The sequence below is a fragment of the Ictalurus furcatus genome, chromosome 5 (genome assembly GCF_023375685.1).
Source record: "Ictalurus furcatus strain D&B chromosome 5, Billie_1.0, whole genome shotgun sequence".
In the NCBI taxonomy this organism is placed as follows: domain Eukaryota; kingdom Metazoa; phylum Chordata; class Actinopteri; order Siluriformes; family Ictaluridae; genus Ictalurus; species Ictalurus furcatus.
This window is the reverse complement of record NC_071259.1, coordinates 5,543,636-5,570,623: the sequence shown is the minus strand read 5'-3', so window position 1 is coordinate 5,570,623 and position 26,988 is coordinate 5,543,636. Positions and strand designations below refer to the sequence as shown.

General features: G+C 39.3%; 1 protein-coding gene across 2 annotated transcripts in view; it reads right to left on the bottom strand.

Moving 5' to 3' along the window:
- The window catches only part of sorbs3 (sorbin and SH3 domain containing 3), a 53,190-nt gene that overhangs the window by 4,801 nt on the left and 21,401 nt on the right, over window positions 1-26,988 (bottom strand). For both annotated transcript variants that reach the window (XM_053624391.1, XM_053624390.1), the window contains exons 2-15: window positions 26,341-26,406; window positions 21,570-21,752; window positions 20,625-20,697; window positions 19,856-19,986; window positions 19,255-19,318; window positions 17,589-17,612; window positions 17,169-17,271; window positions 15,883-15,976; window positions 11,369-11,428; window positions 11,062-11,178; window positions 9,624-9,679; window positions 3,992-4,113; window positions 2,475-2,533; window positions 2,334-2,380 (exon numbers count right to left, since the gene is read on the bottom strand). In XM_053624391.1, coding sequence (XP_053480366.1) covers window positions 2,334-2,380; window positions 2,475-2,533; window positions 3,992-4,113; window positions 9,624-9,679; window positions 11,062-11,178; window positions 11,369-11,428; window positions 15,883-15,976; window positions 17,169-17,271; window positions 17,589-17,612; window positions 19,255-19,318; window positions 19,856-19,986; window positions 20,625-20,697; window positions 21,570-21,752; window positions 26,341-26,352 — 1,145 coding nt within the window. In that variant the 5' untranslated portion in view covers window positions 26,353-26,406. The remainder of the gene's footprint in view (window positions 1-2,333; window positions 2,381-2,474; window positions 2,534-3,991; window positions 4,114-9,623; window positions 9,680-11,061; window positions 11,179-11,368; window positions 11,429-15,882; window positions 15,977-17,168; window positions 17,272-17,588; window positions 17,613-19,254; window positions 19,319-19,855; window positions 19,987-20,624; window positions 20,698-21,569; window positions 21,753-26,340; window positions 26,407-26,988) is intronic.

The following is a 26,988-nucleotide window of genomic DNA, read 5'->3' as shown; positions in this document are numbered from 1 at the left end:
TGCCTCGATTTGCTAAACTTAGGAAACAAATAGCTGTTGAACAGGAATAAGGGACATATTTGGAGAGAAAGCAGATCCTCATAGGGATGTGCAAAACCCAGACAGCACAAAAGCCTTGTAATGAACACAACTGTTATACACAGGAATGTGATAATTACAAACTAACTGCTGAAATCTATAGAGTTCTTATAGTCAGCGCTGTGACCTGATACAGGCTGCTGAGTGTCACACATGCAACTACCATGGTGGGGAAAATTCATGGCCTGAGCTACATACAAAATCTAAGCAGGACTTCCTTAATTCATACTCAACAACTCATAAAATTTAGTTTCGAGTCCATTGTTTTAATTATTCAAGAGCAGTCTGTGTACAACTAAGACAAATCCATTCGTTTTTAGCTATTTAACATGGAGGGAATAAAACACTCGGGTGTGTGCTGTTATAGGAAAATAATCAATGACCAGGTCATGCAACGCGATGCGAACACAATACGTAGTTACTCTTACCATCCCGAAAGGTGATTAGTTCCATATAACAGTGAAGACCAAAATGTTTTATTCCTCTTACACCACAGCAATTTGTCAACGATTATTTTGTTTATTTATTAAAGAACAACTCATCATGCTTTTTTTTTGTTTGTTTATCCATTTACAGTTACATTTGAAGTCTTTAAGTGGAATGTCTACAATACTACTTAGTTCTTGGTGTCACATACGTTCTAGCGGTCATCGACGATCGTTCCCTTACCAACGTCCCCTTTTTTCTCTCTCTTGAAGTTAATAGTCAAACGCAGAGAAACTGCAAAGCTCTCTGTTTTTAAGACTTTCCTCAAGTTACAATATTACCTCTGACTGTTACAAAGCACTGACACTGGAAAGCGCTTTAAAAAATGCTATCTGTTCATTTTCCAGTCCCTCCGGGATTTTGCGATCGCAGAAATGAACGCGAAATCAAGGAGACGATATTCGGAGGAGCGTGCAATTTTTCAAAATTACCACACATATTCCGCAGGTTTGGGCCAAGACGCGTCATGTGATGCCATCGCAACAAGCGTTCAGCCGAAAACCCTCTTCGATTCATGTGTGTCGAACGTAAGTACAGCTAAAAGGTCTCGTTTACAAACAAACGTCACTGCGAAAGACCCTGCGAAACTATTCAGTGCAACTGCGATTTCAGACATTTTCCTCAAAAAAGCACACAAAACGTGCGTCGCAAATTTTGAAAAAAAGCCACAGCAAAATCAAGTATTTTTGCCCGCAACAATCACAAAGAAAAAACTCTACTGTACAGACTGATTTTAGATACCGCTTATCATACACAGGGTTTTGGGGAGCCTGGAGCCTATCCCAGGGAACTCAGAAAACAAGGCAGGGGACACTAACCCACCACAGGGCATAATTGCATACCCATTCACACACTATAGATAATTTGGAAATGCCAATCAGCCTACAGTGCATGTCTTTAGACTGGGGGAGGAAACCGGAGTACCTGTAGGAAACCCGCAAAGCACAGGAAAGCACGTGAAAGCTCTGTGCACACAGGGCGGAGGTGGTATTCGAACCCATAGCCCCAGAGACGCGAGGCAAACTTGCTAATCACTCAAAATACACGTTTTAATAAATATGTTTATGTAGAATGTCCGCCATACAAGTCCCTGTGTACGTAATTACTACAGATACTATAATGTATTAGAATGAGTGCATTAATATAAATCTTGCAGCTGCTGGCACTAAGGTCCGAGCTGCTGATGTAGATAATTCATCAACGCCTCCTAACGATCAACAGTGCTCGGGTATAATTGGTTGTATCAGTTGGGTTGATGATTTTTATCCAAAGGGAATCCGAAGGGAGAATTCAAAGAGGATACAACCTAAACATATAGGAATCTTGCTCAAGGGCTCATCAGTGTCTTAACGGTCCTGTACCTGGGGTGCACTGTATTTGAGAAATTCTCGTTTGAAATTGAAAACAGAATGTTATATACTGTATGTTTCCCCTAAATCCTTGAAATGAGCCGGCACTATAAAAGATCTATGCAAATATATATTTTTTTCAACGTTTCTATAGCCTGTGATACAGTCTTATCCATAGTGGACAAACACTGCCATCTATTGGAGAACTCATTATTGCACTGAGAAGAAGCCAACGTTGAGTTGTAGTTGAATCATGTTGAATTTCACATGTTCATGTGAATGTTCCTGAAAGAACATTCAGGCTAGGATAAATACAGCTTAACACTGCTGATGCACCCTTCCTGTTTATTCAGTTAAATCCATTAATATACCAAGAGTGATCCTGAACACTTAAATGCAACCTTGTATATTTATACTTACTTGGGTGACTGGGCTTGGAAATTGAATTTGGCTCGTGCTGCTTTCATCTGTGACCATAAATGAAAAAAAATAAACATAATCAAACAAACGGGCTGAAGATACATCACAACATACTGTCCCCAGAACCAGAACCTCCCATACCTTTTTCTCCTCTCTCTTAGGTGGAAAGTCCATGTCTGCAGACACATACGCTGTTCTGTCTGCGGAGCAAAGCCGAAAACAAGTGTCAAGAATCAGAATTGATACATAAGATCTTCATCCTGAATGTGCTCCTACAATTTTATTACAGAACATGAACCTCAAAAGGCTCTGATTAGACAAATGGCTTCAGTGCCTTCAAACATTTTTAATATATCAATATTTTCAAAAAAACAACCAACCAAACAAACAAATAAATGCATTCTATGGAGAATTTTTTTCTGGAACATTCCTTTCTAATAAGTCAGCATATTCATTTACATTTCTCAGTTTGGCAGATGTTTTTATCCAGGCATATAGCACACGTGTTTGGTGTTGTAATGGTGTGTTTAGTGTCTGTAATGGCGTGTTTGGCATCGGTAATGGCGTGTTTGGCGTCTGTAATGGCGTGTTTGGCGTCGGTAATGGCGTGTTTGGCGTCGGTAATGGCGTGTTTGGCGTCGGTAATGGCGTGTTTGGTGTCTGTAATGGCGTGTTTGGCGTCGGTAATGGCGTGTTTGGCGTCGGTAATGGCGTGTTTGGTGTCTGTAATGGCGTGTTTGGCGTCGGTAATGGCGTGTTTGGTGTCTGTAATGGCATGTTTGGTGTCGGTAATGGCGTGTTTGGTGTTAGTAATGGTGTGTTTGGTGTTGGTGAAGTTTGCTTCTTTTGTATCGTATTGGAGATACAAAGCTAATTTACGCAACTAACATAACGGAAATCTGTCTACACCCAAAACCGTGTGCAATCTATGACTCAATGTAATCCATGATCCTGACCAAAGCTTCAGGGTGTAGCTGGATGGTGTAACATCAGTGTAAGTCATCTTAGACATCTTAGTTTCGTTAGTTTTATTACTTTGCCTTGGTATTAGCTCCATATAATGTTTTTTGCCTCTTCGTATATGTAAGGTAAATGGAAAATATTTAGAGACAAGCTCAGTGTTTACAATACTGTTCTCTCTCTCTCTCTCTCTCTCTCTCCTCTCTCTCTCTGCTTTATACAGAGCTCTGTTTGTATGCGTGTTAATCAGATACCACCCTGAGGTAAGGAAACCTGAAACAATAAAGAGGCAGAAATCTTTTTTCCCCGGTTCCTGGAAACAAATTAACAGTGAAAAGGGCTGTAAAAAAAAGAACCGGATATCTAACAGGGCAATCTGTAAGCAGTTAGACAGAGGCAAATTTGTTGTTGTTGTGATTCTGCACAGCAAATTGGATTTAAAAAGAAACAGTGCATAGAGATTTGCATAGACATGAATAGGCCAGGGACTTTGTATAAAAACAGCTCTGATTCCTACATGTCACCCTACAAAGCCTCAAATAAAAGCTGTCATTCTGCACTTTGTCATCATGTGACTTCAAATCCAATGCAGAGTCCCAAAACAAGAAGAAATGTGTCAGTGATTATTCCTGTTTATTTCCGGCTGGACAATGGAGAGAAGAGAAGAGCTAAGCAGAAAGAAAAGAGTCACGTCTTACCATTAGCATGTATGACGCTAGGCACTATGTCTTGCTGAATGCCGGCGCAAGGGTTTGTGGGATGGCTCGGATTGGCACTACCTCTATCTTTCGTCCTGAGGTGCTTTTCTCCAATCAGGTAGCTGAGAGAAAATTCGAGAAAGGTATGATTGGACTTCATTAATAATTTTTTTTTTAGTTAAGTTATGTGTAAATGTTTTCGTAGGACAAACCGAACAAAAAATTCACACCAGATTTGGTCATTTTCTTTGTATCACTAATTTATAATCAGTGATACTCACAAAATGTCAAATAATGACTGAAAGAACACCGCAAAACCTTAGCGTTGCCTAAATCGTCCAGTAATGCAGCTCAGCCACTGCAGCGCATCGCCTACCACAGACACACACTAATTCTTCCTCCTTTTATCGTACTTAAATTGATAGTTTTATTTGATGGATTTTGTTTAGACTGATTTTTTTTTCTCTCCAAACCACAATACTTTCATCCAATCTGTCAGTGCAAGTGAAATAAATAAGCGTTTTAAATTTCACAACATACTCCTGCATAGACTGCAACTCACTAATTAAACAATCTGAAGCCAATCAATTGAGCCCGGTTGTTCAAAAAGTTTAATCTTTGAAATTTTGAAAATCCCATGTTTTTGCTGTCTAGGATCAAGTAATCCATCTTCCTTTTGTGACGGTTTTTCAAAGCAGCATTGGATTGGATCACCCTGATCCATGTACAAACCTTTCAAGATTACCAAATCCAGATTACTAGTGCTCTAAATCAGACTAAATATCACAGTGTAGGCTACTAGCTGTGTAAAGAACAACAGGTAGGCTGGATTTGCTAGCATGGGGTCACTTCAAGTGTTTTTTTATATGAAGAGACAAACAAACCAATCTACATTATTCACAAAAACATTGTGAAAATTTTGAACACGTTTTAAATCATAAAAAGTCTACACGTCCAATAATTAACGAAATAAGAACGTTCAGAGTTCTTCGTATGTGGAGAGCAATAAGGGACGCAATTGTTAGAAACTACTTTTGACTTTTTCATCTCTGACGATCGAGTCATTGTAATTAATATACAGTGATAAATGACAGTTAAAGTTGAATATATTATATTTGTTTGATATTGACAGCTGTTTGGGGGATTATTCATGGGGACAAAATCTTTTTTTCTTTTCTACTTTACTGTACTGAAAGGATTCATTGGGAGCCTAATGTCTACTTTATCTACATTATGACTGTAACGGTTAAACAAATCAAGTGCAAAGTATAAATAAATGTATATACTACATGATACAAACGTTGGACTATTTGACCAGTTTGAAAGTTTTATTCCATTTTGTTCCGGATATATCCTCAGTGAATCCACCCTTCTGCTGGGATCAGGATAATCCTGAGTTTTTGGATTTTTTATCCCAATCCTGCTAAAAAAAGTTTTAAGCAACACATACTGAAGGTTTGATCAAAAGCAAGATCGGATTACGTGAGCTAATCTGATTTCCGAATCCTTTTCTTTTCTTCTTTTGAACTTCCCATTTTCAAGATTAAGATCCGATCCGATCCGATAGCCGAAATCCGATCGGATTACTTCTGAACAACTGGGCGTTGGGGTTCATTAGACATTAGTCTCATTGTACATACATTCTCACAAAACACAGGAGGTGTTGTAGGATACTTATGTTTTCGTGAACTAACAGGATTCTCATGAATTCCACAATTCCTTGTAAATGCTCCTGTCAATGATTTTATGAATAAATATGTTTGATCCAGTTTGATAAATTAGACAGTTATGGTCAGAAATAAATTTGTTTCACAAAAATCACACACACACACATACACACATACACACACACACGTAAAAGACCCACATTTCATATACAGACGTGCCTGTCGTCGTCCCTCATGCTGACACGTGTAAATAAAAGCAACAACAAAACAACAAAAAATACAATTACACAAACTATTAAAAGAATCAAGAAAACCTCCTAAATGCAACCGAAACGTAAAGCACACTTAGATGAACTCGTACACAGGATCTCCTCTGCTTAACGATTTGGTCTTAGACAATGGGCTTATCGTTACATAACAAGACACGGAAAGTTCTGTAAGGAAACCCCGTCACCTCCGAGGGCCGTTTAATTAATGACAGCAAAATGCTGATCTGAGTTGCTGTCGAACTGATTTAAAGGCAAAAGGTTGAACACGAACATCCGTCAGTGTTAACAACACGCTCCAATGTTCCAGCTACGCTTTTTTTTTGTTGTTTTTTTTTAACCACAGTAGCAACACTGAAATATGTTGCGCATTGAACTTGTGTAGTATTTATTAAGCAGGTATAATGGAAGGTTAGAGCATAATTGGAACTAAAACATGTGTTTTCTAATAACTTTCCTGCCTGAAGCTGGTTCATGTTCTAGACAAGAGGAAGCAGTAAAACTCGGCATGCTCTTCATCTTGTGGGTTTTTTTTTTTTTTTTCAGTTTATACCACTGTATGTTGGAGTAAGAGGTTAGAGGAAGAAAAGCAGGCCGAGAAGACAAGTTCACGTTCACGTTCACATGCAGGTATGAAGATGGAGAGAATCTGAAGGATGTGTCTGAGAGAGGGTGAGATATTCAGGACTTTACTCCAGACTGTAAGGCTAAAGGAAAATGAGAGTGAACTTGGCTTTTTGAAACAGGGCCCAGCAGACTGGATAACTGACTACAGCCAGGAATTCAATCCATTCCTACCCTATCCTGTTTAATCAGTGAGAGGCTACTGTAAACACCAGAGCCAAGAATCCAATCTCAACGTATCCTATCCAATGCATGAGTGTCTAAAACAATAGAGCCAAGAATAAAATGCATTCCTACCATATCCCATCCAGGAATCCAATCCATTCTCACCATACCCTGTTCAATCTATCCATCCATCTTCTACCGCTTACTCCTTTTCAGGGTCGCAGGGAAACCTGGAGCCTATGCTAGGGAGTATGGGGCACAAGGCGGGGTACACCCTGGACAGGGTGCCAATCCATCGCAGGGCACAATCACATACACATTCATACACCCGTTCATACACTACAGACACTTTAGACATGCCAATTAGCCTACCATGCATGTCTTTGGACTGGGGGAGGAAACCGGAGTACCCAGAGGAAACCCCCGCAGCACAGGGAGAACATGCAAACTCCACACACAGCCCCGGCGGGACTCGAACCCCGGACCCTGGAGGTGTGAGGCGAACGTGCTAACCAATAAGCCAGGAATCCAATCTGTTCTCACCAGATCCTGTCCAAACTATAACTGACTAAAACACTATAGCCAGGAATCCAATCCGTTCTCACCAGATCCTGTCCAAACTATAACTGGCTAAAACACTAGAGCCAGGAATATAATTCAATCCTCCTGTACTCTGGGATGCATAATATCTAATTCTCTCCAACTCATGCATAGCAGGAGCCCAATCCTGTTTTTTCCGTTCCATCCAATCTTATTCTCTCTAATCCGACCCTATCTTGTCCTATCCTATCTAGTCCTATTATATCTAATCACATTCTGTCCAATCTGATCATAACATGGTCTAATCATAACTCGGTCTAATCCTGTCCTGACTAATTCTACCTTGTCTGATGCTATCTAATTCTGCCCTATCATCCTTTTATGTTTCTATCCAATCTAGTTCAAATACAGTACAGGCTAAAATATGAAGTCCTAGAACCCAATTATTCTCCAATCCAATCCTCTTGTGTCTAATCCTGCCCAATCTTGTCCAATCCTGTCCTATCTAATCTTATCCTATCCAACTGTCTCATCCTATGCTATCCCGTCCAATCCTTTTTTCATGAATCCTACAATATGCTATCCTGTCCAAACCTGTTTGCTCAAATCCTATCTTATCCTGGCCAGTCCTAAATTGTCCTATCCTCTCCACTAATATTCTCGATTGTATCCAATCCTGTCCAATCCCACTGTATGTAATCATGTCCAGCCCTATCCAAATCAATCCTGCGCAATAGTATCCAATACCGCGCAATAGTATCCAATACTGTGCAATAGTATCCAATGCTCATCCTGTCCAATCCTACTATACCAATCCTGTCCAATACTACTCAACCCATTATATGCAATTCTGTTCAATCCTATTTTAATCTATCCTGCCCAATAGTATGAAATCCTGTCCAATTCTATGCTACCACATCCTGTTACAGCACATCTAATCCTGTCCATTTATACTCTACCCATTCTATCCAATTCTATCCCTCCAAACCCTGTCCATCATATCTAACCCTGCTAATGTCTACTCTACCCATTCTGTCCAATCCTATTCTACCCGATCCTGCCCAATCATATATAATCCTGTCTAATCCTACTCTACTCATTCTATCCAATTCTATCCCTCTAAATCTTCTCCATTTGATCTAATCCTGTATACATCTATTCTTCCCAATCCTGTCCAACCATATCTAATCATATCCAATCATACTCTATCCATTCTGTGCAATCCTATCCTACCCAGTCGTTTCCAATCGTATCTAATCCTGTCCAATCTTACTCTACCCATTCTGTCCAATCCTATCCTACTCAGCCCTGTCCAATCATACCTAATCTTGTCTAATCCTACTCTATCCATTCTGTCCAACCCTCGCCTACCCAATCCGTTCCAATCATATCTAATCTGGTATAATACTGCTCTACCCATTCAGTTAGATCCTATTTTACCCAGTCCGTTCCAATCATATCTAATTCTGTCTAATCCTACTCTACCCATTCTGTCCAGTCATATCCTACCCAGTACTGTCTAATCATATTTAAACCTGTCCAGTTCTACTCTACTCATTCTGTCCAGTCATATCCTACCCACTCATATATCCTGTCCTGTTTGGATGTGCCATCTTGTATGGCTAGTGATGCACATAACTTCATTTCACACATACTGTATAAACTTGTATATTATGTACTGCTATTATATATTTATATATGCCATTTTACAAACTATTGTAAAGTAATAAAAATAAGCCTAAACCTCACATGCAAACCTCTGACCTGTAACACACGTGCACACACACACACACTCACACACACACAAACTCCTCAGCAGGGGTTCTGGTATTTGGGCTGTGAGCCAGAACCCGTCAACAATTAACCAATCACAGCAGGAGACTGTCAAACTCTCTGAATCGTCATGATGAACAAATAACTAGATAAAGAAGATAGTGTATGAAGATCCAAAACATGCTTGCACTACCTGGCAATTATTAAACTATAAACAGGAAATATGTGCTGCTCGACTGCCCAGAAGCATAATATAATTGAAAAAAGAACAGACAAACCACAACTAAAAACATATGCAGAGAGAGAGAGAGAGAGAGAGAGAGAGAGAGAGAGAACATTTAATAGATATATAACAATATGCATGCATATTATATATATATATATATATATATATATATATATATATATATATATATATATATAGACACACACACACACACACAAGACAATATGGCGATATTCTTAATTAGTACTTATAATTATAATACTTATAATTAGGATACTATCCTGCCACAGACTGTAAGTGCCAGGAGTGAAATTACAACACACACACACACACACACACACACACACACACACACACACACACACACATACCTGTAGTCTAGTCCTTTCCCAGATGTCCCCGCTCCTGTAGTGTTGTTCCTTTCACCCTGTTAAGAGAAGTCCACAGTAAGTTCAACCCATGTAGCTACTCACCTCTTACACACACACACACACACACAAGCACACACACTCACACACACATACACACACCCACACACCCACACACACTAACAAGAATGCAGAGCGGGAAGACAGAGCAGCGTGTTGTACCCGCCCAGGAGGCTCCCCTGGGTCCTACACACTGCACATTCAGTTCAGAAAACATTATCTGTCCATATGAACACATACAAACATAAATATGAATTATGGTGCATTATTGTTTTTGTTTTTGTTTTTCATAGAACGATTGCCAGAAAGGTTCACAGGGCAGTTGGTTCAGACTAGAGATGGGCATCAGAACTGGGATCCTGTGGGACGCAACAACAAAAAAAGACTGAGTGAGAGGTTTTTACTTTTGACTGAGCAGTCAGATATAAAACTCGTGGGACAAAGTCCATCCTTAGTAACTTCCTGGACTTAGTAGCGATAAGATTGTAGTTTGTTTACATTTTGGGGAATAGAATCCACTAAATCTGTTAGTTCATGAGTCCCTCTGTAGTTCACACCAGTTATGAACTTGAGTGATGTAGCTGAGGTTGAGGAACTGTCAGAGCCAGAATTGTCCCACCTACAGAATCGTTTCAAATGCCACAGAAAAGCTACAAAACTAACATATGAGACACGAACAGCTTGCCCCAGGCCAGATGAGTAACTGGTCGTCTCGAGCACTGAAATAATGGAAGAAATAGAAAAAGCCCAATGTACTCAGCCTCTTTTTGTCAGGGAAAACGTCCAATGCGATAAAATGCTGACAAAGCAAAATGACTCGGTCAAAAATGACACAACTTTGTACAGCGCTCAGTGTGAGACGAGACGTTTATAGTCTAGACTGGCTGGAAATTAAAGACTGGCGTTTTAGGCTGAATATAGAAGCGCAACAGCACAGTCTGAATTTGATTATGTCTTCTTAACTAATGTAATATCTCTTTGTCTCACCATTAAACCTCTTTCTAAATTCTTTCTCATTTTTCTTTCGCTCTGAGAAGTATATAGAGGTACAGCATGTGTAGTATAATTACAGATTGGATAACAGTCTATTTAAAACTTGGGCCATACATCTTTATATATATACTATGGTACAGGGATGGAAAATGATGAGTTTGTTTGAATAATAATTTACATTTTTCATTTTATTTTGATGAAAAAAAAAATGTAGAGTGGTATTTGGGACACTAAAATGCATCTGGTAAACCTCTAAACAGGAAGAAAACTGGCTTATTGTAGGAAATCTTGAGTGTCAGTGTAAACAAGGACACATATTAAGGAGGTGAAGTGGATAAAAAAAGGAGGTTTTGGAGGATCAGAGTGTGTTTGAGGGGAGGGTCAGTACCTCACCCCTGCCTCGCCGCTGTGGCTGCTGCTGCTTCAGGGACAGCTTCCTCTCCAGGCCACGGATGTCTGAGTCCAGCTCCGCCTCGAAGCGGTTTAGCTCCGACACTAGAGTGGCCTGAAAAAACAAAGCGCACATGTACAGAGTAACAAATTTAAGCCTGACAGGAGAACTCTGAGAGTGTAAGGTCACTGAAAAGCAAACAGAAATGAAACAATAAACATGAGGTTCACCTCACCCATCACCAAGAGCTGTTTTTATTTCATCGGTTAAATTAATTTCCATCAAAGTTACTATTCACACGCACCTCTATGGAGGGAGAGTGGGCTCTCTCAGGAGGTTGGCGCACTGGAGGTTGTCTTGGTGACTGAAGAAAAAAAAAAGAGTAAAATGTCACTGATTATAGGGAATGGGACAATACAGGTCATGGCTATGTTAAATGGAGAATAAAACTATGAATTAATACAATGCCTTGCATAAGTATTTGCCCCCTTGAACTTTTCTACACTACATGGAAATGTAGACATTTGTGTATTCACATACAAGTATTCACCGTCCTAAACTCCCAATTCCATGTCCTCTGGGATATGACTCTATCAGCTTTGCACATCTGGATCCTGATGTTTTTGCCTGTTCTTGATTTGATTTTACCCCTATATTTCGATATTATGGGTGATTTTGTGTAGATTCATGACATACTGTATAATCTCAATTAAGTCCATGGGTGTAAAATGTGTAAAATGTGTTATTCGTCAAGTTATGCAGTTATGTGTGTCAGTCATGTAATTAATGCATTCCATTCCTACAACTAGCTCCATTCAAACATCCATTACTACTTTTACAGATAATACATTAATACATGTCACAAGATTCTGTGCATTTCTGAGTACAGACCTCTTGAGTCCTTGTGGAATGCAGTGTCTTTTTAAAATGTGCATTCAAGAGCTATTCGGTTATTAGAGCCTGATCATTTTTATGCAATAAAGTTGATAAGATATTCATGTAAAGCGTACACTGGCAAACCTTAAACTCATAAACGTGCTTATAAATGCAACATGTTTGCAATTTCCAATCAACTCGTTAATGCTCCAGGCATACAAGATCAAACGATTTAACTCCATTTGCACCTCATTTGCAGTAAAAGCCCAACAGCTTTCCCTAATCAGTCCTTAAATGCAACATTTAACATTACATTTGAACAATTAACCGTCTGGTAGAATCCACAGCATGCCACAAAAAAGGCTCAAAAGCCAGTGTTAAGACGCTACGTTCCTTTCTCCACACTGTTTGGAAATACCTTGGCATGACGAGAGACGTTCAGAGCCAACTGCAGTCATCCTCGCAATCAAACCAGCTCATAAAGATGATTCCGACTTAAAAAGGCGTCTCAGAGTCAGACCGAGTCTCAGGGAGGAGCAGTCTGGACTGGTGTCTGAGCAAACTAATGGCTGAGCTCGCCGAATGCTTTTGGATCAGACAGGCGGATAACTCGGATAACGGGCCTAATCGTGATCACAAGACAGCTCTGTCTGGTGGAGGCAGAGAACAATGAATCCATTTCTTCCTACTTCTGGAGTGTGACCTGATTAACAAGCAAACTGTGACGAGTCACACACAATGCAACAAATACACTTAACCATTAATGGCTTCTACGTGTCTCTCTCTCTCTCCTTCTCTCACCCCATTGTCATTTTTTTGGTTTGATTTGAAAAGAAAAAAGAAAGCCGTTTCTTTCATTCGGGCAGGATGATGAGCACGGAAGCACGGTGCTTAAGATGGTTCAAGGTTCCTTTGAGAACTATTTCCCAAAGCCCTTGAGCTTTGTAAACAAAAAGCAAAAGAGGAGTGGAACAGTTTGAAAAGCACTGAATGAAAAGGGAGACCTGCCAATTCTTTCAACTGGAAACAGTTTAATCACATTCACGAGACAGCAGGAACAGGCGAAAGCTGCTCTGATACATTTTTGATTGTGTGCCAACATGCAATGGGAATAATGTGGAAACAATTCTCAGAAAGACCCGGGCGAAGAAAAATAATAAAGTTTTAAGACGGGTTGAATCTAACGTACAAAACTTTACAACCATACAAGCATTTCCATGTACACTGTTGATTAGAAAAAGAAAGAAAAGCCCGATATTATGACCGCAACATATTTCTTGTCTTTTCCTAAGGGCAAAATCAAGCCCTATTTGGATGGGATTAAGTTTACAATTATTACCAGAGTATCTCTGGGATTTAGTCCCATTCATCAGTCATTCTGAAAGACTACACCATCTTTACCTACTATAAAATCCATCCATCCATCCATCCATCCATCTTCTACCGCTTACTCCTTTTCAGGGTCACGGGGAACCTGGAGCCTATCCCAAGGAGCATCGGGCACGAGGTGTGGTACACCCTGGACAGAGTGCCAATCCATCGCAGGGCACAATCACACATACACATTCACAACTTATTCATACACTACGGACACTTTAGACACACCAATCAGCCTACCATGCATGTCTTTGGACTGGGGGAGGAAACCGGAGCACCCGGAGGAAACCCCCGCAGCACGGGGAGAACATGCAAACTCCGCACACACACGGCCCCGGCGGCACTCAAACCCCGGACCCTGGAGGTGTGAGGCAAACGTGCTAACCACTAAGCCACCGTGCGCCCCTCCTACTATAAAATGACCAGTAGAAATAACCCCAAATAATACAGTATACGATGTATCCCATCCGAACGGACATATTGCTAAATATTCCATTATTGTATGTCCTGTAGAAATAAAAATACACTCCAGGAAACACTCTTTTCATCATCTACTGCCCAAACCAAACCAAAACCAAATATTGGCCAAGATTAAAAGGCATAACAATAAAGCAGAAGCAAAAACAACTATTTTCTAGAAACTTGTATGCCCACCTTTTGCCATTTGGATCCTCACAGTTGTAATATTAACCAATAGCTTTCATTTTTCTATTCACCATTCTTCTAGATTGTAGATGTGTTTATTATTTACTGATCGAATCTGTTTTGCATTTCACCCCAGCGGTATTTTCCTCATTGACTGTCGTTGCCTTTCAATTTCCCTTCTTGGGTGCATCTGTTCTATCCACTTGAATGCACGTCAGTTGTCGTTTTTTTATTATGACTTGCAAATAAACGTGACTCATGTCTATATATTTTTTTTAAAAAAGTTCATTAATGTAGGAATATTCAAACCTTACATGCAAAAAAGTAGATTATCATTCCAACCAAACAGGTAGAATGAGACACTGGTTTCATTATTTGGTCTTTCACTCCGTAAGGTTTATGTTCAGAGCATTTACACAAAGATTTCATATGACGATCTCACTCTTGTGCTATTATCTACAGAAATGACGTGACACAATGTTGACGTTTTGCAATAGGGCAAAAACCATTGAAGTTCAGTTAGCTCTCAATGCCAAGTATATTTACAATGCAATGTTAGTCATGCTGAGACTTTACTAACACATATGAGGAAAATGTTCATACGTCCAACATTTCTGTCTTGTTTTCACTCTCACTTTTCCGTTCCATAATGGCTAGCCAGATACAGTGTTAGCCTTCGTTATTAGCTTTTAAGCTCAGCGCCCGGATATCCCAGCTTACTAACTGTGATTTCACAACGTGCCCATTTGTTCCCATGTCAAGAACACGAATTCAAAGTTCCACTTGAATGCACCATTGGTTCTCAAATAACTGATCGAGTCTCAGGTGTGGCTCTAGGCTGAAATGAACCATGTGATGATGTATATGAATGGCTGCTCTGCATCTGAGCCATTGAGACCCATGACTTTGAACTATTCAGGAGTTCTGCATCGTTATATTTCCTCGCTGCAGTGATAAAGAAACATGGAAAGGTGTGTCTCAAGACCAACGACAACATTTACAAACCTCCGCTAACAGTGTTTAGGCATTTTTAAACGCAGACAAAAACTAATCCTTGAATTAAGTTTCTTTCCTACAGTTTCTCGCTCTCAGTTTTTTTGTGTGTGTGAAAGGGCTGAATCTGAACCCACTCACTGAAATGCCAGGAGTCAGCAACAAAACGCTGCTTTCAACATGCTGACCCAAGCAATGCGTTACAAAGTTGCACTGAAAATGGCTATCTGAAGAACAGCATATTAGAACTGGGATTGTTTACAGAAGCTCTTTGCTATGTTGAAGTTCATACCTTTTAATAAATCTCTTGATGTTATGTACTGTAGTTACTAATGGTTTCGGGGAGTTTAAGGGATTAAAAGAGTTCTTCTGTGTTTTTCCACATGATTTTTGCCAAACATGTAGCTCCACACATTTTCCAAAACTGGTCAAGAAACACAACACCTGTTTACTCGGTGGTCATCTGGAAAGTAACCACAATTTTTTTTTTTTTTTTTTTGTGTTGCGTATGTTGGTGTTGACACAACATAAGAACAACTTTACATAAACTTTCTCTCATAAACTGTCTATTTGAGTCCTGTTGCTAGAATCGAATATGTGCAGCTTTTATTTTGTTTTTTCAAACTTTAGTACAAGGAAAAGTGTCAAAAGAATTATTTTATTTTATTCAAACATATGCTACAAATGCAATGAATAGAGATTAGGTTTAAAAATGGAGTTCCATTTATTAAGAAGAAGCCCATGAAATGGATAATACATAATACTGTATAATACATATTACTGTATACAGTAAGTCCAACAGACAATAATGACAAGTACTTGAAAATCTACTACTGTATGAACTGAATTCACTCTGGATGATTTGCTTTCATTTCTTTGCATAAATGTTAAAAAGCGGATTAATTTCCCCCAAGAAAAGCCTCTTACCTGGACGCGTTCCTCTGCTGTGCCTCCTTGTCCTGGCTCAAAGTCGAAAATGCTCTTCGGCTCTGGAATCTTTACTACATCGCCCAGGTCAGCCCTGAAACACACCCCACCCACCAATACGCACATACTTTATCACATTCCCATTGTCAGAGCCTGCAGCAACGGATCATAACCTGCCTGCAGTCACCTATCTGGTTCTCATATTTTCTCCTCTAGTCTGTTTTTTCTCCTTTAGTCTGTTTTTTTTCCCCTCTTCACTTATCATGTACTACATTCCCCAAACTGGCCGTTAACTTTTGTGCTTCATAATAGCTTAGCTCAGCATGTGAATAAGGCAGAATTTAAAGTTATGTTTGGGTGTTACTTCACGGTAAAGACACTGTTGTGTGTTTCAGCAAGTTCAGACCAGGATGGATGGATTGATGGATGGATGGATGCTCATATACTGCCCGTCAAAAATCTATAGACACTGAGCTTTCCAAAATCATTAAAATTTTGCTTTGTGGGTTTTTAATAAGTTTATAAGTGAATAAGTAAGGAATGAAACACATCAAACATCCCATTTCACAGTACCAGTATGTCCCAAAGTGTTTCATTCCTTTTACACAAAAATAATTTGTTAACTATCTCATTTTTAAATTGATTAAACAACACAATACAGGAGTGTCATTTTTAAGGTCATGGAACATCCGTGAAACTGCTTAGTTTCTGTTATCATTTACGTTATTACCAGCTGACACTGGAGACTCCTTCCATAAATGTAAAATAAATTAATGCTTCCAAGTTTCCTCATATCAACAATTCTATGTTTTGATTTGTTAAATAACAACTCTTTTTTTAATGCTTAGATTATGATTAGTGTCCGCCGGAACCCTGTGAATGAGCTGTTACTACAGAAATGATAATGTGTACTAAATGTGCTCAGTTTAATGTGTTAATTTAGGGGCAGTAGTGGCTCAGCGACTCAGGAGGTCCTGTTCGAACCAAGCTTGAACCAAAAATGTGATTTTAGTCCTACTGTATGTACAGTTCCACCCATGCACACAACTACAGTACCATTAGTATGATCCTCATCAGGCCTACATCCATACATTTTGATAAATTGGTAATTGGCAGATGAATATATGATGAAGTGTGTATTTTAAAATAGAATTGTATTGCTATCAAATCTGTTGAAATGTCAGGGTCAACGGGAACCTTGAAACAACTAGAGAGTTTAAAATGACGGGAACTAAGTGATAAACTGTATTTGACTAACTAACATGTGCACTGAGATTATCTCTCACCAGTCAGGCAGTGCTCCATGCTGCGTGAGGGTGAAGGGGTCATTTCCAGATCCGCGTCTGTCCTCCTGAGTCGACTCTACAGGTGGAGTGGTATTCGAAGTCCCTGTAACAAAATAAACAAGCTTCAAGCGCACATCATATACAACTTCACCTAATTATACAGTATACTTCACAGTTATATTGAGTCGGTTGGGTGTATAATAATGTAGAAATTACTAGCAAACTACACGTTTATTAATAATGTACAGATTATCATGGGCTTAATTCTGCTGCGAGATTAAAGTGTCAGTCTGCAGACTTTATGTGGGAATTTTTGAGCTGCTTGTCAAAACATTAAGAAATCAGGTATTGCATAATTCTTGACATGACAAAACATGCTTAAAGGTTGTCGGAGTATTTTTTATAAGACTGATTACTCACTTTCTTGCCAGTCGATTTCTGTCTCTGAGAGAGAAAAGAGAAGAGGAAAGAAAAAAAAAAAAGCAAACCGTGTTAAAACTGTTTAAGGATTTAACATCATTCATGTTACAACTAGGAGACGTTCACAGAGATTCGATTTTAAAGGACTAGGTGGATAACAAACAAGCAAACAAACTTTTAGGGGTCCCATGTGTTGTATAGCACCTTATGCACTTTAGCAAAGCAAGCTGAAAAACTATTATACTCCTTCCAAAGAGCACCAGAAGAAGGAAAAAGGATATCAGATCTTTCCCAGGTACTTGCAGGAACTGTTCTGAATGGATGCCTCATGAATGGACCTTTACTAGACAGCTACAGATTCATGACTTACATGCTATTTACATACAACTCTACATCCTAAATCAGCGATTTAGATTGAATTTCACTTCTAGAGACAACTGCCCAAAGTGTAAGGCCTCCCCTATTGCCAACATGCCCAGTAAGCCATTAGCTATCCAGCTAATGTTACCCTTGTTAATATACTGTTGACAATGGAGGTGGTGTACACTTCTGCATAGCTCACTTGGTTAGTTAACAATTAAATAAATAGATAGTTAAAAATTTTTGTTTTTCTTGCATCAGCTTTGATCTTTTTTCCTCTAACTTTAGCTAACTAGCTTTGTTTGTAGTGCTAATACTGGCTAGTATTTGGGAACTGTGAGTCATGTTAGCTAGCTGATAGCATCTAGAGATCAATTTCTCTAATATTAGCTAACTAGTTTGGTTTAGGGATATTCTCTAATATAAGCAAGGACTTGTGAATTTCCATTTGTGATGGCTAGCTAGATTTGATCATTTTCTCTAACTTTAGCTAGCAAGTGTTGCTTAGGGATATTCATTGATAGTAGCTAGCATTTGGGGGAATTTCACTTTTTTTTTTGACTAGCTAGCTTTGAAAGCTGTTTTGTTTATTTATTTATTTTTTATTATTATTGCACTGTTTAGGCTGAATTTCTGTTTGTCTGATCTAAATACACCAACATCTGACTTTTTCTCTTAAAGTGCAATGCAGTAAGTGCAAATACATGAATCTGCAATAAATCCTTTCCCAGAATAAAATATTAGGAAACATTCAAATCATTATGGATAAATCAGCTTACTGACAGCAGAGAGCTTAGATCAGCTCATTAAATTAATCAATCGAGTATAAAACAGCATGACGGAATATTTCAGTGCCTTTTGTGAATATCGGCTTTGTAGTGATCTGTGATACACTGAAATGCTGACAGCAGGATTACATAAATCCTGCCTTTGGCGTCAGATGTCAGCAGAAACTGCCAATAGGCTGCTGATCTGGGAACAGTTTCAGTCGTTTCACTTTCTATAAAAGACTATTTTGTGACAAATGCTGGTTCATGCTTAGGAAAGCCTGAGACCCAGTGACCAGTGTTAGCAAAGTAAATAATGGATGTATTTGGTGCAGAATTACACTCATTGTTGGTGAAAGTCTATCTGGTTACACTTTCTATGGTTGACTGAACACTTTCACCCAATTTTTCCACGAGAAAAGTGGGTGAGATACGGGTTCTCCAGTTTCTAAAAAGAACTCCGGATAAAAGCAGAAGAAATCAGAGAAAGAGATTCTCTCGTTGTGTGTGTGTGTGTGTGTGTGTGTGTGTTTACATACCCTCTGGTTTCTTGTGGATCTGTCGAAACATGCTCCTGTACCAGTCCTTGGGTTTGTTCACACTCTGCAAGAGAAAACAGAATGCAATAGCTGACAAAAATGGATGCCAATTTTCTTGAAGCAAAAGTCAAGATGCTCCATAAATGGATTTAAAAGGTGTGTGTATGGTCAAGCTTTCTCTGAGGAGATGTTTATTTATTTATTTATTTATTTACTTTTTATTCTTTTCTTTTGGAAGGAGTCTCCAGTGCCAGTGCTTACAGACACATGGACGCTACACTGTGTGTCATACTAAGTTCGAGAGAGAGAAGAGAAGAGAGTCTGGTGAGGGAACTACTGTTTATAGCTGCTATAACGTAAGTGATCATGGACGTTCTTTACTAAAATAAAATACATTAAGTGCTGAGATATAAGAGGAATAAATCACTTCAGGACTGCTTTGTGTCAGGTCGCATCACACCACCTTGGTGTTGATTATTTTCCTAAAACGGCATGCCCCCAAGTGTGTTATTCCCTATTTATTTGGTAGCTATAAAGCTGATAAGTCAGTGACACCGTATTGCATCTGTATCTCTACAGAGTATAAATGTACACTACTCACAGATCGGGAAGCGATTGGCATGCCTGTTTCGTCCACAGGGCCGATCCCAGAGAACTTGATCAGCCTCTCCTCTCTGGTGACGGACGTGCGGGGCAGAGTAGCAGAGCGTGGCCCACCATTAGGTAATCCATCTGCAAGAGACAGAAAACATAGAAAGTATCCTGGATCAAGTTGAACATACTGAACTTCCAAGCTCTTAAACATCTCTTATCGTTATCACTCCAAAGTTCCTATAAGAGCATGTCGCATAATGATTTATTCCTCATATACCACAACAACGTGCTACTTTTTAATCCACGTATATAGTCACATTTAATGTTGTGGAACATGTCCTAAACTTCCATGACCTCACGCATCTAATTGGATTAAATTGGACTGGAATGTTAATCAAGCATAATATACTCTAACTCGTATGTTACCTGTAGTATTTAAGTAATCTATTCCCTCATCTGTACACAATTTCTCCCCTGACCGACAGATGGCAGTACCATCACTGGGAATAAAATGAACATAGGTTTGCACTCACATTAACTGTGCCTTAACTTGCTGATATATTCTAGTCACTTTCAGTATTTTTACAGATTCCTATTCTCGTTTTTTTTTCTTCTTCTTGCTTCTGCATGACTGTGAAACAATATAAAGTGCACTGTGCAAACAGAACTGATTTGATATTCAACTATTTTAAAAAGCTAGATATTGACAATTAGTATAATGCATTATGCTAACTGACACCCTGTCATATTTTTATTAATATTATCAAAGCACATACCATGTGATTGACCCGGGCCGTAATAGGATCCGAAACTGGGGGTAGGGACTGCACCTCCATTTACCTCTGCAACCTGAGTGAAAAATGATCAGCGTTTAAAGTGGCGCTAACTCAAAACAGCTTAACATAAAGGTATTAGAAATAAGCCTTTGTCAGTTTGTAAAGATTTCTAGACATCAAAAAGGATGTCAATAAAAGATTTCAAAAATGCAATGTTTTATGTTCACTTTAGGTCCCTGTTTACATCTTTCTGGCCCATAAATTAGCTCCGCCTCCCAGTTAGAACAGATTGATTAGCCTTGTCCATTTTCCTTGGAAAGGGGTGGTGTTGCTTAGAGGAAAGGGAAGACTTATTAAAGGAAAACACTTCAATGCAGATGATGCATATGCAAAAACCCGAGGAGTTGAGAGAGCTGGATTGACTAAAGGACTAAAGCCCTGCTGCACTGCCTTTTTTAGACAGGGATGAAGTGAGGGCTGAATCCCACTGGCACCATTATCAGCAGGTAGTCAAACGGCATTATGGGTAATGTGAAAACACGTGTCAATGAAAGTGATTTAGACTGAAACTCAGGATTTCATTACAAAATCTTAGATGACAGTGACGATCACAAGTTCAGGGTGGATTTGTGCTTGAACTTCATCACTCTTGTGCTTCTGAATATGACCACATGGCGGCATCACAGCATTATCTATAAAGTAACGTCTTCAAAAGAAACGAATCAAAACTCCAACAGGCCATTCAATTTAAGGCAGAGGTTCTTTTAAATGTTGTCATTACTTTATGAGGTCATTTCCAGAAAACTGCCCAATCTAAAGGAGTCACTGTAAAAACAGTATGCTAATCCAGGGCAAAACATCATCCCTTGTAGTTACAGACAATCACAGTGTAATCTGAAAGATGTGCGTGTTCCTAATGTGTGTGGTGTACTGGTGTGGTATTACGTTGTGTTGAGGAGCCGAAGCAGAAGCAGCAGTCCTGTAGTAGGGGGTCGGAGGAGGTGCAGGGAGACCAGGCGAGATCACGACTACTTCCTGGGTCATGTCCGGGGACAGAGTGTTTCCTGGTCGATTTTCGTCTGAGAAAACGATCCGTGAACCATTGAGATGGTCACATACCACCGTCCTCTATGAGGAAGAGAACATTTCATTGTTTTCTTAGCAGAACTAGGCTATGGTAAAATTTTAGGCAAGGATTTGGATTCGATCCATTGATAGAAGAAGCTATCTACAAGCTATCTACTGGAAGAAAAGTGGTTACGTGTTATGGCATGGTTTACTGTTAATTGGTATTAGACCTTTTTGCCACCTAGCTAGCTAGCAAAATATGCTTATATAACTAGATATACTGTATGCACAGGCAGCAGGTATAAATGTGCGAGCAGGGCTAAGCTGACCTGTCTTTCAAAGATAAAAAGACATTGTTATAAGCCTTCATTTTTGTTTCTGTAGAACGTAGAAAAGCAACACCACTGGTTCTAAGAAAAATACAGAAAAATACCCCAGTGAGGCTGGGGCTGATTTCTTTCTAACCAAGACTGTAGATTCATGCAATCTATCATTGATGTCAGGTCATGTCAGGTGATCACTCACCCCCTAGATTTGATCTCTATTTGATGCATTCATAAAACGTAACGCCCACGATTGAGAAGACTCATGCAAAATACAGACTTGGGTGTAATAAATGTAAATGAGGTGGATTATTTACTCTATCGTCTATTTTTTTTTCCCCAAAATGCCTTTGCAGGAGAAACTACTAGTAGGTAGACTAAGCACACACTGTCCAATGTTAGTTGGATTACAAATTACACAAAAGGACAGATAACTGAATCGTGAGTTTAGCGCTTTTTTTGGTTGCTTTGAAGAAAAAGGTTATAACATCTGGTATTCTGAGGAAAGACGGCATGAAGCCAGCAGGACATTAAAGACTTGAAACAATATCGTTAGTGTGTGTAATAGTTTAACCCAAATAAATGAATTATTCTTTTATCAGTGAGATCATGTGATAAAGTGTATTGTACAACAGTAATAGTTTACTGGTCCAGCTATTAATATATAATAGATTGTAGCCTCCCATCTAATATCACAACCAGTTATCACTGGATATATACAGTATAAATAGAACTAATTCCCATGGATTGTGCATTATGGTAAGGAAATATTAGTCCAATTTGTCCCAAACTGGTGCTGCTGCAATATGTGTGACAGATGTGTTAACTGTTCTTAGCTTGTTTATTCATTGGCTTGGCAAAAATCATCAGGACCACAATGTGCTTTCACTTCCTTTTCCACCGCCAATTTATTTTGCCATCGGACATAATAAGGAGCAGTTTACTTAATCCATTCTTCGCCAGTCCAATCAGCACAATCTGATGAATTCCAGAGACACTTCAAATGGTCAGGATATTCAAAATATGTGGAAATTTTAAATGAAAGTACACCTTTGGCTGAAGCTCTATTATGTATTAGTGGCAGGGATTACTATGTTGCACAGGGTACACACACCTCCAAACGTCTTGTGGTGTTCCCCAAAGGTCAATTTTGAGTCCTTTGTCATTTAACTTATAAATGCTGCCATTAGCTGGTGTAATTAATAGATATAATATCTCCTTCCATCAGTATGCAGATGACACGCAACTCTATCTCTCACTTTTGTTGCCCATTTTGTTGCCCATTTTGTTTTGTTGAAACATTTTATATGTTTTCTATGTTCTATCGTGAATAACATACTGGTTTATGAGATTTGCAAATCATTGCATTCTGTTTTTATTGACATTTTACACAGCGTCCCAACTTTTTGGGAATTGGGCTTGTATTTCATTTTATTTCTTACTACTGATTTTATTTTCCTGTATCTACTGTACGTCTTCTCTAGAGACTGACAATGATGTTAGCATATGATAAATGACAACAGAAGTGGACAGTAGAATTGAAAAAGAAACCAGATGCAGAGGCTATTTTTGATGGATGTGTTTATGTTCTTTTAATGGTTGGGTTGGGCAAGAACATGAGTCACCAGCTTGCTCTAGGTGAAGCCCATATTCCTAAATATTGAGCGAAATGAACGTTTTACCATCAGAAATGTGCGTGCATAACGGTGACCTTGTTTCCCTTTACAAAGGTTGAGGAAAAGAATAAAAATGTGTCTTGCTTTTCCAATAGATTTTTTTTTCGGGCTACTTTCAGATCTTTTGTGGTTTATGATATATAGCTCACTGGTTAAGCTGTTGGACTACTGATTGGCAGGTTGTGAGTTCAAACCCCAGCACCGCTAAGCTGCCACTGCTGGGCCCTTGAGCAAGGCCCATAACCCTGGACTGCTCAGTTGTGTTAGAATGAGATAAAGGTAAGTTTCTCTGGATAAGGCCGTCTGCCAAATGTATGTTCGGCTGGGAATTTACGTGACACTTGGCAACCCTGGTTAATGGCAACAGGATCACCTGTATCATCTAAACTTCTTAACTTTCTATTACAGGGTTACACACTCTACAGTATCCTATAGCAAGTCAAATGTGATAGGTCCATGTGTCTTGAGGTCATTTTGTTGGCGTCGTGATTAATGTTGTCCTGCACCACCAAAATCTACTGTATGCTCATGAGCTGTACAGCACCTTGTAATAGATTAGAAATAGAAGAACGGTCTTGTCTATCCCCCATTGACCCTCATTACGTGGGTATAAAAGGGAAAGAGGAGTCATTCTAATCTATTTAAATGGAGTGTATTGGGAGGAGCTCGCCCTCCCTCAGTGCCATCTATCTTGCAACGCTAGGATAAAGACCCCATTGTACCCATGTCCTTGGGGGCCAGAATAGGAAAAGCTCATTACTATCCTCTCAGAAGCTTGACTCATTCAGTTCTCCCTTGAGATATCTGCTCTGAGCAGCGGGGTCAAGAAAAGGTCAATGTCGATCATTAGAATCCAGGAAGAGCACCAACTTTCCCCTGTCATTACAGGCCTGTATGTCTACCAATTTTGGTTTCACATCCCTTCATGGTTTTTTTTTTGTGTTGACTAAAGGTCCAGTCCTTCTCCTCTCTCATTTTCTCCACGGCTTCTCCTTTTGCCCGTCACATACTCTCTTTCTATTCCTTGACTTGATTTGCACACCCTCCTTTTTCTCACTTTGGAACTACAGAGGTCATGGGAAGATCCCCGCTCTCTCACAGATGGTGAAATCGCATCTTGCTAAATCACGGACATGCTTTTGTGAGTCAGGGGACCAGTGACGAAGGCTTTTTCACAAACATCCAAGCGCAGTCAATAAATAGTCCTGCTCTCTTTTTCACAGTTTACAGTCTTGTGGTGTTTGGGTATTAGTCTTTCCTAAGGCATTTTGCAGAGTGCTGATGAATAGTCTAGACATTAGCAACTTTCGAAGGCAGTCAAGCGCAAAGCATTTCCAGAAGAACACTGAGTAACACCTTGTGTTTTCTTACACTTTAAAAATGCTTTCAAGTGTGTGAAGTGATCTAGATAACTTGGAATTCCATGCACCCTACTGGGAGAAAGTCATTTATGTAGTGAATAAAACACTTGGGGGGCTATGCTATTACAGGAAAATACTCAACGATGGGGTGGCGTGATGCAGCCCGACATGAAGCGGAGTTACTGTTACCACCACAAAGTTGATTATTTTCCAGCAACAGCACATCCTGAAGTGATTTCCATCCATTCGTTTTCTGTACCGCTTATTCTACACAGGGTCGCGGGGAACCTGGAGCTTAACCCAGGGGACTTGGGGCACAAGGCGGGGGCCTGGACTCGGTGCCATCCCAGGGCACAAATGAATACACACATGGGACTTGAACCCCCAACACCAAAGGTGCGAGGCAAAAGTGCAACCCCCCCTCCCCACACACACACACACACACACACCCTGCCCGAAGTTATTTATTCCTCTTCCTTATTCCTGCAACTTAGTTCCTCTTATCACTTATATTATAGCAGCTATAAACATTCTTTCCCTCACCAGCCTCACTCTTTTTTTCTCTCTCTTACAGTTAATAAAACAAAAACACCACAGTATGTCACGTTACTGAGTAACCTCCTTGCTTTAGACGTTCCCTTGGCTTAAAACTTAGTTCCAGCTTCACCTCAGCCTGTTACAAAGCACACACTCTGAAGACCTTCCAGAAATGCTAAATAACCCTCTCTTCACAGAAAACGTCGCCATATCAACAATTCCTCACGTTTTAAATCTGTTTATGTATAGCGTCCACCACATTCCCTGTGTACGTTTTTACTACAGAAAGGATCGTGTATTAGAAGGAGCGCATTCGTATAAACCTTGCAGCTGGAACTATTCTCAGAGCTGCTGGTATAGAAAACACTTTCTGAGAATGTAACATAGCTGGGTATAAATTTCATTTATAAATGTAATACATCGTAACTCGGAAGTTTTGTTCCTACTAGTACCAGAAGGTTATGATTTTCAATCCCAAACACTTGGAAGAATTCCAGTTTTTGAGGTTTTTGAGGTATTACCATGGTGTCAGATATTCACACACAGTTATTTAAACATGCCAGTTTTGGAGAGTACCGTGTAAGCTCACAAGTCATATGCATTTACAACATGTCCATCATCACAAGACTATACGACTGGATGTTCTGATATGGTTAGGCAGAACTGGGGTTTATACTTTTTATGACTCCGCATTGCTCTCTTTATGCTTGCTGTATAAATCCACAATACAGCGTGATGTGTGTTTTCCTACCTGAGGCTGCATGTCATCTGTGGGGTTTCCAGTCCTTTTCTTTTAGGAATAACTCAGATTCACTGTCTGGGAAAACAAGATTATGAAAACAATATTAGCATACAAGTGTTCACGTTTAAATAGCTATATTCGTCATTCTTTTGGATAGATTATTGCTATTATTGTTGACACTCTTCCATTCACATGGATGCTGTTTAGACAGTTTTAGACAGTTTGTACCCCTGAAAACAGTCCCATTTATAAGGCAGCATCAAGACAGGTGACTTCTAAGATGTCTTATTTGATACAAATATGACGACAGCATTGCATGTACCCTTCTTCAGTTAAGACAATCCCATTCTGTTTACTGGACAGGGCTTCCATAAAAGTTGCTATAATAAAAAAGTTCCATAAATGCTGCCTAACAATGACTGATAATAAATGTAATGCTTTTTAAAAATTTTTTTATTCGAATAATATTGGAAATACGAATAAAATTGTCAACAAGAGCAAGCGAGAACAAAGAGATATTTGAATATATGAACTCTCCCAACAAAATTCCTAGGAAAACTCTAAAAGCGCTTAATAATAACATTATAATTAACTAACACCGCAGTGTATGAGGTAACTTTAATGATATTAATCACGTTGTCCTGTGGGAGTTTCATT